The 15178-nt window shown below is 36.0% G+C and overlaps 1 protein-coding gene across 5 annotated transcripts in view; it reads left to right on the top strand.

Annotated features, from left to right (window-relative positions):
• SMARCA2 (SWI/SNF related BAF chromatin remodeling complex subunit ATPase 2) overlaps positions 1-15178 on the top strand; it is a 119846-nt gene that overhangs the window by 72487 nt on the left and 32181 nt on the right. For all 5 annotated transcript variants that reach the window (XM_084505414.1, XM_084505412.1, XM_084505411.1 and 2 more), the window contains 3 exons: positions 538-765; positions 8371-8448; positions 12022-12240. In XM_084505414.1, the coding sequence (XP_084361540.1) occupies positions 538-765; positions 8371-8448; positions 12022-12240 (525 nt within the window). The remainder of the gene's footprint in view (positions 1-537; positions 766-8370; positions 8449-12021; positions 12241-15178) is intronic.

Genomic DNA, 15178 nt, shown 5'->3' on the forward strand with positions numbered 1-15178 from the left:
ATTTAACATTGTTTTTAGGCTGTTTTAACACAAATATTCTAAGGTCAATATAAAAGCCTATATCACAGATAGTTTTTAGTTAACATCTTTATGAATTACTAACTGCCTTTTGTTAGATAAATTTATATATGAATTTTATACAAACATACTTGTTTTCTTTTCCTGGAATCAAAAAATGTTTTACTTCAGAGTTCATTCTGGCTTGGAAGGTCACAATCTTTGAGTAGAAGAGAAAAAATAGATACTTAAGCCCTTCTCAGTCACTGCACATGCTTTCAGGAAGTGTTTGGCTTACTGTATGTGCAGTGTGTGGAGAAAGTGCATTTTTTTTTTCCACTTTTTTTTTCTCCCTGTCTGGGTCTGAAGTAGTGTTGGGAAACAGAACAATCAGGAGTGAACTATGTGAATTATGGTGGATTGTGGTTTGAGTACTTCCTTTATGTCAAAGGATAACTCAGCATTATAATGTCCTTTAAGCAGAGAGTGATTTGAGTAGCACAATTATATAAATCATTCTCTGTGTTCTTTGCCTAATAGGACTTGCAGGCCCAAGATAGAGCTCATCGAATTGGTCAGCAGAATGAAGTTCGAGTCCTGCGACTGTGCACTGTGAACAGTGTGGAAGAGAAGATACTTGCTGCTGCAAAGTATAAGTTGAACGTGGATCAAAAAGTTATTCAGGCTGGAATGTTTGATCAGAAATCTTCAAGCCACGAAAGGAGGGCTTTTCTACAGGCTATACTGGAGCATGAAGAAGAAAATGAGGTAAAAAGTAGTTAGAAATAATTGGTAAGAGGATGTTTCAGGGGAAGATTACTCTTTTCATCAATTTCAAAGATTTTTATCACCTTCAAAATTAGAACTGTCAACATACTCTTATCATCCAGTCAAAGAAATAATGCTAGACTGTGTAGTGGAATTTTCAGACATACTGAATAACTAGGACTACCTAGTTTCAATCATGTAAGAGCCTGCTTGCCTCTGCTTTTCTATTTTGGGTCCTGGGTGAGATTTAAGATGTGCTTTGAGCTTAGAGGAAGCCAGCAACATAGCTGTTTCTTTCTGGTGCTATATCCAAACTGGAATTCTAGTTATGACTTTCTCTTCAGGAAACAATTAGTTGTCTCAAAACAGCTATTAAATTCTTCTTTATAATAGTGGGAACTGAGATTGTAGAAACACTAATCATTTATCCCATTGTGTTCTTCTTTGGAATTGGGATTGTGGAATGGTAAGCCCCTTCTTTTGCCTGTCACTGCAGATTTTTCTCTTGCTGTGAACAGTGTTCATAATTTGCATCAGCACTGCATTTGGGATGGACAGTATAGATGTATTAAGTTATCCTGAAGACACACACGCAAAATGTCCCATGCTGCAATGATTTTTCCTGCCTCAAAAAAAAAAAAAAAAAAAAAAGCAACCTCTGTTGGCTAAAGACTGCAGAGATTCCTTGCCTTAATTTTGCCTCTCAGTATGGCTCATACCATCTGAACATGGTACACAGGGAAAGAAAACAAGATTCTATAGTCTGTTTCACAGTCATCTTTCATTTTATGATGTCAATTTTCAAAGACCAAAGGGTTTACTTCTTCAATAATTAAACCTTTTGTGTAAACTCCTTTTTATGTTGTGCACAGATTATAAAAAAAAAAACAAAAAACTAGTACATCAATAAGGAAAGTGTTTGCTATTTTGTACCTGTTCTGGTATTTTTCATAAGGCTTGTCTGTTTTGTAAGTAATGACTATTTATGTGTGAATGCAGAAATGGTATGATGTATGTGTACTGTTTCTGACTAAATGAAACCTTACTTCTCATACATATAGCCATCACTATCTGTATGAATGTATAAATTTTGAAACCGGTAGAAATCTTTTGGCAATCCTGTAGATTTGTTTTCAAAATTTAGATCTTACTGTTGTATTTTCATATAGAAAATTCCATAGAAAATACTTATTTTTAAAATGTTTCAGAAGCTCAGGACTGTAGTTCAGGCCTACTGGGCACGCCTTATTTGATGGATGACTCTAAAGCTGTTTACTTTTTGTGCATTTTTCAAATATATTTGGGAGGACATGCACAGATTTAAACAACGTTTGCTTACTATAACCTGGTATCAGTCTTTAAAGCACAAACTGGTGCTATAGTTTGACTCCTAAAATTATATTTATTTTTATTTTTAAAATAACTTCAGTAACATTTAATTGCTCAAAGTATATTTGGACAGTTTCTCTCTCTCCTTGTGCTTGTTAAGCATAGTCATACTTAGTAATGGGAAATTTTAAAAAATCTATTTTTCCCTGTCTGGTGCTTAGGAAACATCTGTAAGGGAATATATTTGCAAAATTGAATCAATTCTGAAAAGGACTGAGGCGTAACTTACCTAGAAACACACTTTTTGTTTGTGTTGTGTGTCCCACATACTACAGTTTCTTGTGATGACCACATCTCCACTTTAACGAAGGAAGAGACATTACCAGGCTATATATAAATTGCTTTGGAGTTGCTCAATTCCAATAAAATAAATAATAAAATTTTAGTTGATAACGTGTTTCTTCTGAAAATCAGATTTAGCAGTAGACGAGGATGTTGGAACCCACCAAACTGAATTCCAAATGCAGAGTGACAGACAACCATTTTTGAGACTGCTTTGTATGCTTTACTGATTTACGCTTAAGTATTTGAAATGAGCTAGGTATGCTCATTTACAAAAACAGGTTTACATAAAATCCTAGAGGACTGATCTTCTAACCGTTCATCTGATAATTTTATTAAAATATACTGATTTACAAGAAATTAAACTGTACATGGAGTGCTCTTTTTCGTTGTCTAAAAATCTAGAAAACAATTCCATGGTCTTGATCATATTAATTAGCTGATTCTAATTACTTGCCTAAACTGTTTCTTTCAAACTTTAATATGTTCTCTTTTTTCTTCTTTATATATATGACAATTATTGCAATTATTTTGTAATAACAGTTTAAAAGATCCATTACCCATATACATAAAATCAGGCATATAGATTAGTAATATAACCAAATACTTCTGACTCTAGCTTAACATTGTTATGCTTCATGTTGGGCTGTTAAACAAATTGTGTAGCAAGATAGGTTTGAAAAACATCAATTTTGTTTGAAAAGAATTTTTGCCTAGACAATTAGAGATTAACTGTTCTAACATACAATTGCTTAAAATACCATGGAGAATAATTTGAGCTCGTCTGTCATCCATATACTCTAAGAACACAGGTTCTAAACATGTTTTTATATACTATTTTTCATTAATCTATTTTCTTTTAAGTATGTTTTCTGTTGCTAAAAATGTATAGAATTTCACTGTCCAGGCTGCTTAGAAGTATTTGGCAATAGTTTTGAAACAATTACATTGTCATTAGAAAATGTTACAGCTCAGGGTTTTGCTTTTTTCTCTTCATACAAGCCTTTGAAAAGATTCCATATGGACTGTAGCCATAATGAAGATGTTGTCTATGAAAATGTTCTATTGGAACAGTTCTGATACTTTCATAGGTGAAAGTAATAAGTAATGGGATGGTTAAAACAATTCATTTCCTCACCATTATTACGATAGTATTTTCACATGCATGGGACACACTGTAGATTAGACGAGTAATGCAGTATCAGGCACTTAATACTAGTTTTGTGGCTTCATGAACTTAATGAAAAGCCTATTGAAAGGCTTTTTTAGTTTGTAATTATTTTCATCATCCTTTCAAAATCCTGATCTGCCTTCATAACTGTTCCGTTTTCTATTTCTATACAGTTCTGACTGTAGAGAAAAATACAATAAAATTAAACTGTAGAAAAGACTTCAGACATCATCAAGTAATTAAAATTCAGTAAATGCGCATATACACACATGCATAGAGCTGCACTAGTCCAGATGACAAAGACTTCAAGCTGTTTCTTACACTCTTTTGAAGGACTTTGGTGATTTGTTATAGATTATGCCATTTTCTTAGGCACAGGATGCTTTTATTTAACTTTTGAAATTTCCTGTATTCCCATACACCTCTTCTATCTGTTTCCTGTCGTACACAGACACACATTCTGTATATATTCTGAGGTATATATACACTTACAAAATACATGTGTGAGTTTTAAAAAAGGAACAGCTTTCTTCCAGATGTTTTATGTTTGAAACATCAAAAAAATCTCTGAAGGTTAAGTTGTAGTAGCAACTCTGTCTTACATGTTATTAATTAAAAAAAAAAAAAAAAGCACAATGAAAAAAACAAAAACAGAAACAAAACAATATCCTCAGAATAGTAGAATAGGTCTTTAAAGCTTTGGCAAAGTAAAATTTCTCTATGAGCAGAGACTATGCAAAACTTTGCCCAAACACTGAAACATTTGAGGGAGTAAGAGGGATTGAATGTGCACCACCCTGCATTGATCAATCATTGCTTCTTCACTGCAACAGCATTTGAGATAAATTTTGAGTGTCAAATGAGTGAGATTGACAAGAAAAAGTAAATCTTACCAGTCAAAAATTATTAATATCAAAAGAACTTTGACCTGCAAATATGGACCAGTACATCTAATAAAGAGATTGCTTAGTGACTGGCTAGTTACATAGTAACTAAGTGAGCTGTAAACTTACATACCAAAGCTTTTCACTCAGGTATGAAGAGCACCATGTTCTGCTTGTACTTGCTTTTTAGTTCTTCTAAATGCAGCATCAAATTCCCCTAACTCTTCTTTTTTCTTTGCTCTCCTGTTTACTCTTTTTTCCACTTTTAGCATAACTAGATATAAAAAAGAGATCATTTCTGTGTATTTAGAAAGATACATTTGAATAATATGAATGCGTGACATGATTAGAAGGAAAAATTCATGGAGAATTTTTTTTGTTGGCAATGGTGTTCATAAAATCCATTTGGTAATGTAATTCATTTAGTAATGGAAGGATACAGGCTCTTCAGGAAAGGACAGGCAGGGGATTTGAGGAAGTGGTGTCTCTATATGGTATTGACCAACAGGAGTGCCTGGAGCTCTGCCTGGGGATGGATGAGGAGCTGGATGAGAGTTTATGGGTTAAGATTAAATTAAGGGCAGGGACGGGTGACATTATAATATGGGGGTCTGCTACAGGCCACCTGATCGTGAAGACTGAGCTGATAATGGCTCTTTAAAGACTGGAGAAGTCTCACGTTCACAAGCCCTGGTCCTCATGGGGACCTTGAACCACTGCAATATCTGCTGGAGGGACAACACAGCAGAGCATAAGCAATCCAGGATGTTCCTGGAGTGCATTGATGATAACTTCCTTCTCCAAGTGATAGAGGAAACAAAAAGAAGAGGAGTTAAGCTGCACTTCATTCTCAGCAATAAGGAGGGGCTTACAGGGATTGTGAAGCTCAAGGGCAGCCTTGGCTGAAGTGACCATGAAATAGTAGAGTTCAAGATCCTGAGGTATTCTTCGAATTTCTTTGCTTCGGTCTTCACTGGCAAGTGTTCTAGCCATGCTTCCTGTATCACAGAAGATAAAGGCAATGCCTGGGAGAATGAAGAACCGCTCACTGTAGGAGAGGATCAGGTGTGAGATCATTTAAGGAACCTAGAGGTGCACAAGTCCATGAGGCCTGATGAGATGTATCAAAGGGTCCTGAGGGAATTGACAGATGAATTTGCTAAGATGTTATCCATCAAAATATTTGCTAATCCAGTATCCATTAAAATATTTGAGAAGTCTTGGCGGTCTGGCAAAGATCTCAGTGACTGGAAAAGGTGAAATGTAAGTCCAGTTTTTAAAAAGGGAAAAAAAAAAAGGAGAACTACAGGCCACTCAGTCTCACCTCTGGACCCAGCAAGATCATGGAGTAGATCTTCCTGGAAACTGGTGACCGCCAATATGGCTTCACAAAGGCAAATCATGCCTAACAAGTTTGGTGGCCTTCTACAGTGGGGTTACAGCATCAGTGGATAAATTAACTAGCATTAACTACCTGTCTTATGCAAAATATTTCATGCTTTTGTGGTATCCTTGTCTTCAAGTTGGAGAGACATGGATTTGATGGATGGACCACTTGGTGGATAAGGAATTATCTGGATGGTCGCACTCAAAGAGTTTCAGTCAAGGACTTGTTATCTAGGTGGAAAACAGTGATGCGTGGTTTTCCTCAGGAATACTGAGACTGGCCCTGTCAAACATCATTGGTGACATGGACAAGTGCACCCTTAGCAGTTTTGCACACCAAGCTCTGTGGTGTGGTCAACTTGCTGGAGGGAAGGGATGCCAACCAGAGGGATCTGGACAGCCATGAGAGGTGGGCCTGTGTGAAAAATGTGCAGTCAATAAGGCTGATGCAAGGTCCTGCACCTGGGTTGGGGCAATCCCAAGCATGAAACAGGCTGGAGAATGAGAAGATGGAGAGCAGCTCTGCAGGAAAGGATGTGCTGGCTCACGTTAGGCTTTTCGTCCACCAATCCACCATTTCGTAGCCCAGAAAGCCAACCATAACCAAAATAAGCATAACTGGCGGGTTGAGGGAGATGATTCTCCCCATCATCTCTGCTGTCATGAGACTCTTCCTTGGAGTACCATGTTCTGCTGTGGGACCTGCAGCACAAGAAGGACATAGACCTGCTAGAGTGGATCACAATCACAGGACCAGAACAACTCTCCTATGAAGCCAGGCTTAGCAAGTTGGGGTTATTTAGCACAGAGGAAAGAAGGCTCCAGAGAGACCTTATAGCAGCCTTCCATTATCAAAGGAGACCTACAGGAAAGCTGGGGAGGGACTCTTTGTCAAGAAGCGTAGTGACAAGATGAGGAGTAGTGGCTTTAAACTAAGAGAGGGTAGATTTAGATTGTATGTTACGAAGAAATTCTTCACCTTGAGGGTGGTCAGGCAGTGGAACAGTTTGCCCAGAGAAGTTGTGGATGCCCAATCCCGTAGGGCAAGGCCAGGCTGGATGGGGTTTGAGCAACCTGGTCTGGTGGGAGGTGTCCCTGCCCATGGCATGGGTTTGGAACTGAGTGATCTTTAAGGTTCCTTCCAACCCAGACCATTCTGTGATACCTACCTAGTTGGCAACATGATTATTTGGACTAACAACACATGATGCAGTTGGTGCTATTACAGTTTCTGCAATGAGATCCCTTTTGTGTGCCTTTTTTTTTTTTTTTTTTTTTTTTTTAAAAAAAAGTCACAAGTTACTCCATTTAAGGTGAAAGGAAGCATGTGAAACTTTCATGGGGGTAACTTTCTTCACTGATCATAAAAGATGCAGAAGAGATATGTAGACTTTTTTTTTCTGTGAAGGAGCATTTGACTAGTAAGAAGAACTGTCTTGTTTTTCTAGTTTCTTATTTCATGATTAAATTATATGCACGTTAAGTTACAAAAGTGGTAGGAATTGCATTAATAAAAATTGTACTCTTTTCTGAGGTGAAGATGTCTTACCACTGGTGGGAAAATTGGAGGTGTGGGCATAGACACAGGCTTTCTGTTGTTTATTTTGGGGAAAGAAAGAATGCTACACAATGTTAGGCTTTATTTGCAGCATTCTATACTCCCATTTCACTAAATAATGAACATAAATTTTCATTAAAAATGGTGTGTCTGCAGCATACTATAACATAGGGTCAATAAGCCCTATGACGGAACTAGTCTGTAGCTTGTATTAACCTGTTGTCAAGTTTGAAATGTGCTTGCAAAATAATTTCAAGAGGGAAAATTAACATTGTGGAGCCTGGTTGTAATAGCTGTTTAACTTAGTTGAATTCTAGACTTTTGATTTGTTTTTCCAAGGAATGTTTCTACTTTTATGAAATAATTATTTTTGTCTGAAGACAGAGGTTAGCATCTCACTTCGTAAGCAGCTGATGATCAAGAGACAGAGGGATTCAGCAATCTTTTTTTTCCCCCAGTCCAGTGACAGGGTGTTTTTTTTTGTTTGTTTGTTTTTGTTTTGTTTTGTTTTTTTAAATTTAGGACTGTTTTCAGTCTCCTTGCTTTGACAGCAAAGACCTCATTGTACAGAACGGTACTTCTGAGGCAGTACTGTAGAACAGCAGAACAGAAGTGCATATATTTTAACTGAAGCACTAGCTGTGCTTCTGACCCAGGAAAACCACAAACCAAAATTTCCTGGTTACATGTTTGCTCATTTCCTCATTCTCAATTTATGAAAGTAGTAATAAGTCCCAATTGTCTCTTATGATGTCTATTTTGCATTACTTTTGAATTGCTGAATGTGTTAAAAGTTTTAGTTTTGTTCTTAGTGTTTCATATGCCTCCTGACAGAAGGAGGGAGGCTCAGTATGATGCTGACATGATGCAGACTGTTGCTTCATGTTGAACATGAAAGCTTCTTTCCTAATGCCTTTATCCATCTGTGTGACCAGGAGGAAGATGAGGTTCCTGACGATGAGACTCTGAATCAGATGATTGCTCGACGTGAGGAGGAATTCGATCTCTTCATGGTAAGGATGATACGATCATAAGTAGAATATCTTTTCTAGCATTTTTAGCAAAGGTTTTAACCTTTTTATCATTTCAGGGTTGGAAAACCTTGTTAGAGGAATAGTTTTATTTACTTGCATTGTTTATCTGAGGAAAGAAGAACAATCTACTTAAATGCAGATTTCCTCACAAGACAGACTTCAGAGATCCTTGCAGACAGTAGTGGAACAATGCCAGTCTGCTGGAGGAAGATTTTGGCATGACATAAGACAGTTTAAAATTGAAAGTCACTGTTTGGCTTAGTAGTTCTACAACATGCTTTTATTTTTTAGACATTTCTTCTCTCTTTTGTGCTATGATATTGGCAAAGACAGCTACAGGAACTGAGCAAGATAGTAAATTCGTAGACTGATAGTGCTGGTCTCTGTGAGTTAGCTGGGGTTTGCTGTGGTTTTGTCAAGGGCCGTTAGCTTCATCTCTTCTGCAATAGAACTGTTGAAAAATTACCGAAGTAGAGCTAGTGACAGTGATTCAAATGTGGGGAACTCATTTTATGTTAGCACATCCCTACTTGTTAGTGCTATTAGAACATTAATGGAGTAATTGTTAAAATGTCAGAGTAGAAATGGCCTTCACATTTTAGCATCTGTTTAATGTGTTGCTTGCTGGTGAATTGGTGACTTCAAGAGTCACTGGCACAGCAGCAGAAAAAATACTTAAAATATTTAAGTAGAGGAGAAAGTACCATCCCCTCTCATTCTACGTAAGCTTCTTTTTCTGCAAGATTGAACAACACAGACGTGTGTGAATGAAAGTGTATCAGGAGGTAGTATCTACTGAAACACCATTAATAGGACCACAACTTTTTAATTTCTTGGTGACTGCTCAAGTATTCATCTGTAAAACATGGCTGTAACGTAAGTGTTCAGGGGCCATTCTTATATAAGTAACTGTTCTTCAAGGGCACAATTGATAAAGGCCATATTCTCCCACATGGCTGTGCATGCATTTTATCATCACAGTATTTAATGTTATCTTAGAAGAACTGAAATCCCTGAAGATAAGCTGCATGGAAAAGGAGTGCTTAAAGACACTTGTCTTTTTACATGACAAAACTCAAAAAGACTAATCTGGCTGATCTCCTTTATGTTCTCCATCACAGCTTGTTTGTACATGTACCATAGGACTTTTGCTTCTACTGTAGCTGTCCTCACTAGCTGAATGTACATGGTGCATAACGATCAATGTAAGCCTGTTGTATCAGTGTATCAGAAATCCAGGCAAAAAAGAGGTAGCCTGAGTTGTGTGAAAACAGATCTACTGCTGGAAATGCTTTCTTAGTGCTTTCTCTTCAGATCCAGAAGGAAAGAACTAATCCTTGAAGAGAAGTAGCTGATTAATTTATGGCTGTTTTCCAGAAATTTCTGTGACTCTATCCTTTTGGATTTCATTCAGAGGTTATTTACAGACATTCAGGCAAACAGTTGAGGGACCTAGACTGAAGACAGTTTTATCACTGCATGTGCTTAAATTATGTTTATCATATTAATCTATAGGAAAGGTTATAAAGGAGAGTAAAGAACTGGTAGTAGATAATAAAAATTTGAAGATGCAAAGTTAATGTGCTTTGAAAGTCAGGGATTTGAAAATATTGAAGATAGAAACAAAAGTTAAATGTTAATGGCTAAGAAATATATTAATTGTTAATAAAAAATTTGTTTTCAATTTATTAGAAAAAGTCTGTTCAATTATAAAAGGAAAGTCTGAAAAACAAGTTTGGCAGCCAAGGTTGTTCGTGTTCTTTTTATCAATATTTTAGGTCGTACATAGAGTATAAAGATAGGTTTGTATTTTCCTTATCTCAGTGTTACCCAGGCAGCCTCATTCCCTCTGATGTTGTGCAGATGTAATCAGAATTCAGCCAGCTGTGGTATCCAGGAAAAAAGTTTTGGTTTGTTTATTGAACTAGGCTTAGAGGTGCAAAAGCATGTGTTTTCCTTATATAAATTAAATATGTTTATCTGAAGTAACCAGTTCCAAAACAATAGGTGAGAGAGCAGGTTGATTTCTCAAGAAGCTGAGAAACCTTTTTTATGTTGTCACTTTTTAGGTTAAAAGTATTCTTTGACATAGATCCTTAGAAGTACTTGTAGAGCTCACCATGTATTTTTAGCTATGTACACAGAAAAAGGATGTGTACAAGTTGATTTTTTTTCCCATACCTTTTGGTGGCTCCATATGCATAGGTAAAAACTCTAGATAGCATCAGACCTCACGGTTGTTCTACTTTTTTGCATTCAATGCAAATTACGACATTTCTACTTTTTCATCACGTAGTAAAAAGTGTAGGCAAAATTCAGAGACAGAAGTCAGTGTTTCAATGTGACCTGTACAACTCTTGTCTTTTCTTAATAGTATGCTTCAGCAAGGGTTACTATTCCTGGCAAAATTCATAAATGGGAACAAAAACTTTAAGTTATCTTTTGTCTAAAGATTCTTTATGTAAAAACTTTCAATAAAGTGAAATTATAGGCCTCTCAGAAAAATGGGTGCAATGGGTACAATAGTTGTGCTGATAGAATTTAACTCCTAGAATTCAAAACAGCAATACAGCAGTAGTTTTCTGTATGAATTGGTGTTTTTAAATTGAGTACCTTGGGGTTTTATTTTAATGAATCCTGTATGACTCTTCAAAAGGTGTATTTGAAAAGGATATACCTATTATCTGATTTGGACTGTTTAAGTAATCTAAATGAGATTCACAGGAGTATATAGTCTGTAGATAGAGATGAATGCTTTCCTGGGAGTACTATAAACCACCTCACTGAGTCCACAGTAGTTCATTGGAATGGATTCTGAGTATCCATATCTATTTTATGAGGTAATTGCTCACCATACTTGAAATGAATTTGCGATTTCATTTTCAGCTTAAAGTCTAAGCACAACATTATACTTGTAATATTCTTAATACTTCAATCTTACATAATATTTTTGTACATGATTTGATTTTTTGCTTAATACAGCAGAAGTGAAAATTCTGTGTTTAAGTTAGTTGGCTTTCTGGCACTGAGTAGGCAGTCTTTTCTCTGAGTTTCTTAATTCTTTCTCAATTCATTTTTTCTAATAAAACCTTTTAAATTTATGTCCTCTGATATTCAGATTCACCAAACTAGTGTGTTGTCAGTTACCTTCTTAGTTAAGTAATAAAAACACCTTATGGGGATGTTAAAAAGAATGAATAGTATTCACAGATCACGTTTATGAATACAAAGAAACCACAAAACTTTTGTGGAAAACAAGAGTTTTTTTTTTAACTAACAGCTTCTTTGTGTTCTTGTAATCTACTTTGTTTTGCTCTGCACTTACTTCAGATTAAGCTAGCTATGGAGTAGTGAACTTGACTGAAAATCAACTGTCAAGTGTAGCTACTTCTTTGTATAGTTGCATTTTAGAAGTATTGGGCTGATGGAAGGGAAATACCTGTGAGGGATTTGGTTTAAAGTTCCAGCTATTTTTAGATAGCTGGGAAATCCATTGGTTCATTTAATAGTTGCCCTTATAACTGTTGTATCCTTTCCCAACTGCCATTACAGCGTATGGACATGGATCGTCGTAGAGAGGATGCCAGAAACCCCAAGCGCAAGCCTCGCTTGATGGAGGAGGATGAATTGCCATCCTGGATTATTAAGGATGATGCTGAAGTTGAAAGGCTCACGTGTGAAGAAGAGGAAGAAAAAATATTTGGAAGAGGATCCCGTCAACGCAGGGATGTGGACTATAGTGATGCTCTCACAGAGAAACAGTGGCTGCGGGTAGGGTAAACCCTTCGTTTTATTTTATTTATTTATTTATTGTTGTCTTTTGCAGTTGAAGTTTATTCATTTTCTTATGTTTTTATTGAAGATTGCACAGTTGCACAAGCGAAAGCACAATGTAATAGTTAAGACCCACATATGACTGTTATTCAGCATTTGCAACTATGTTCAAGGCATTAATAACTTCTAAGCTGTTTTGATGAAAATTAAGTCAATGTTACTAAACATTGAATCAGAACAGTGATAACTTTCTACTGCAACTATTCTGTTGCCATGAATCTTACATTTTTTCTGTCTTTAGGTACTTCAGTAAATGTTGTCTTTAATATACATTCTTTTGCAGTGGAGAAGAGTGGTGATCAGTGTATATTGAAATTTCCTGTGCTGTAGAAGCTATATTTTTTTAAAAAAACTTTTTTTAGTATCTGAATCTTAATCTTGCTAAGAATTTGGAAGCTCTCACAGAAGTGTTCTTTCTCTCTTGGTCTTTCATTTCCAAGTCCTGAGCATTTTTTGGCTCCACTAAGGTCAAAAATCATGATAAATGATACGTTACTTGAATTTAAGACCTAAAAGTAAAGATTCCATGATTTTTTTTTTTTTGCACTTGATTATTCTTGCATTTTTCTGCAAAATACATGTCTATTGAATTCCAATACACATGCCTTTTCAGAGTGGTAGTAAGGAGTTGAAGGAAATATTTTCAAAACCAGCAAATTTGGTAATGCTATTATTTCTAAAATGTATTAGTAAAGTTACTGTATGTGCAAAGCTCATCTACATGTTTTGGTATAGTATATTTTGTTGTAAAATAATTACCCTTGGTACCAACATGAATATAGTTTTTGTGTATAAAGATGGGTAGAAATCTAGCATACTTTAGTTACAAAAGTGATTGTGAGAGTGCATTGTGAGATGCTGTGCTAAGAGCTGATCCAGATTCAGCTGCTGGGTGTGAAGTTTACGTGAACAAAGTTTTGAATTACACGTCAGCAGCAAAATGATGAAACTAGATGAGTTTTCAAGTAGGCATTCGTGAAGCAAGACCTAGAAACATGAACTCCCCTCTGGATTCTTCAATATTTACCCTTTCCTACAGTGGAAGTGTTCACAGTATAGTACATACGTGTGTGTGTGTATGTATATAAATATATATATATATATACACTGTATGTCATTTTAACTGGTTATTTTCAGTGACAGAATACTCTGGCTGTGGCACAGAGTATTTATAGAATACTCTGTATTCTATAGTATTTATAGAATACTCATAGAATTTAGCTTGGACTTCTCTGCTGTACACGTTGGTTTGCTTCTAAAGTTCACCTTCATTTCTGTACTGTTGAAAAACATCAGCCCTCTACAAGTCATCTAATCCACCCTTGTACTCAGGGCAGATTCAGCCTATTCTATGTCATTTATAATAGAAGTTCATCGGTCAGTTCTCCAAAGCCTTCTCTAACAGTTAATTTAAAACTCTACAGAGAAATATATTTAACTGTTAGATTTTCTTAATATTTTTTTAAAATTTTCTTGTTGGATTTTAAACTGATTTAGTACTTGTTCTGATAACTGAGGTCATGCTAAAGTCAAGGTGGTATACAGACTATCAGTTTTTCAACATGGCGTGTAACTCTGTTTAAAAAAAAAAAAATCCTTCCTTCTCCACTGAGTTGTTAAATCTGCTTTCAAATTAGCTAAGTAAAAGCTAAGTCAGATGCATTTTGCATTGTGGACACTACTGTGACTGTTGCGTATGTGTTTTAACTTAACTCCTTTTCAGGTAACATCTCTACATTTGAGAGTATTGAAACAAATGCAGTTGTAGGAACTACTAATATTTTTCGAACTTTTTATTCAAATGAACCAGATTTTTAGTGTTAACAATCTTATGAAGGTTCAGAATAAAAAATCCCCCGTTGTGTGGATACTGAAAATCTTAAATCAATTTTCCTGAGTTTTTGCATCTGGCTTTCATGTGCGTGCGTGTAAAACAGTTCTTTGTTAACAAACATTGTCTTCCCACCACCAACACTTCTTAAAGAAATGATTTATTTTTTTACTTTTTCTGAAGTAACAGCACAGGAGAGCTGTGGGAAAAGAGTAATCTTGTAAAACATTTTCAAGCAAGTCTTTAAGTAAGTAAAACTACCATAGATGGTTAATAAGCTAATTTACAAATCTGTTAATTTGTACATTGTGCCTTTGCCCCTGTAATTTTTGAGTAAAAAGAGAATTATGCATGTTGTATGGACAATTTGAATTAGTCATTCCCTGAGAAATGCAGTGAACTACTTATATCAGTAAAACTCGAAGAAGAAAAAATAAAAGAAGAGCTAATAAATTCAAAATAAAGAATAGTACTTTAATTCATAACACACCCTTTTACCTATGTATCATGCCACTCTGCAGGTACTGGATAATTCTGCCCTTATTGCAGTGTTACAGAAAAACAGGACTTGTTTATTAGCAGCAAGGGTTGTCCCTTATTTTTTCTCATGCTGTAGCTGCTCTTAATAGCTTTATAACTCTCCTCTAATGGGCCTTTGCAGAACAAAACTTTGCATTTCTGACTAATAAGTCAGTTTGCTAATATCAATATCCAGCACTTGAGCTATCTCTCTGGTTTTATCTTTATTGGCAGGTTGACTTCATCTCTTCTTTTCTAAGGGGTTTTGCATCAATCAGCAGCCACACTGTACTGTAGAGATCAGGTACCTGCTGCTTCTCAGCTAGACCCTGATCCCTCTACTGATACACCAAGCACTGAAGAGTCTAGTTAGGGTCCTACCTATGTAAGTGTAGGCTTCATAGCAGATCCGTAAAGGAAAGATAACACCTCAAGGCCAATATGCACACAAGCATACTATCAAAAATGTCAGCTCTGTCCTTGCTGGGAAGTACCTGATTTGGGAAGCAGGAGACAAAACGATTA

This window comes from Aythya ferina, assembly GCF_964211825.1.
Source record: "Aythya ferina genome assembly, chromosome: Z".
In the NCBI taxonomy this organism is placed as follows: Eukaryota; Metazoa; Chordata; class Aves; order Anseriformes; family Anatidae; genus Aythya; species Aythya ferina.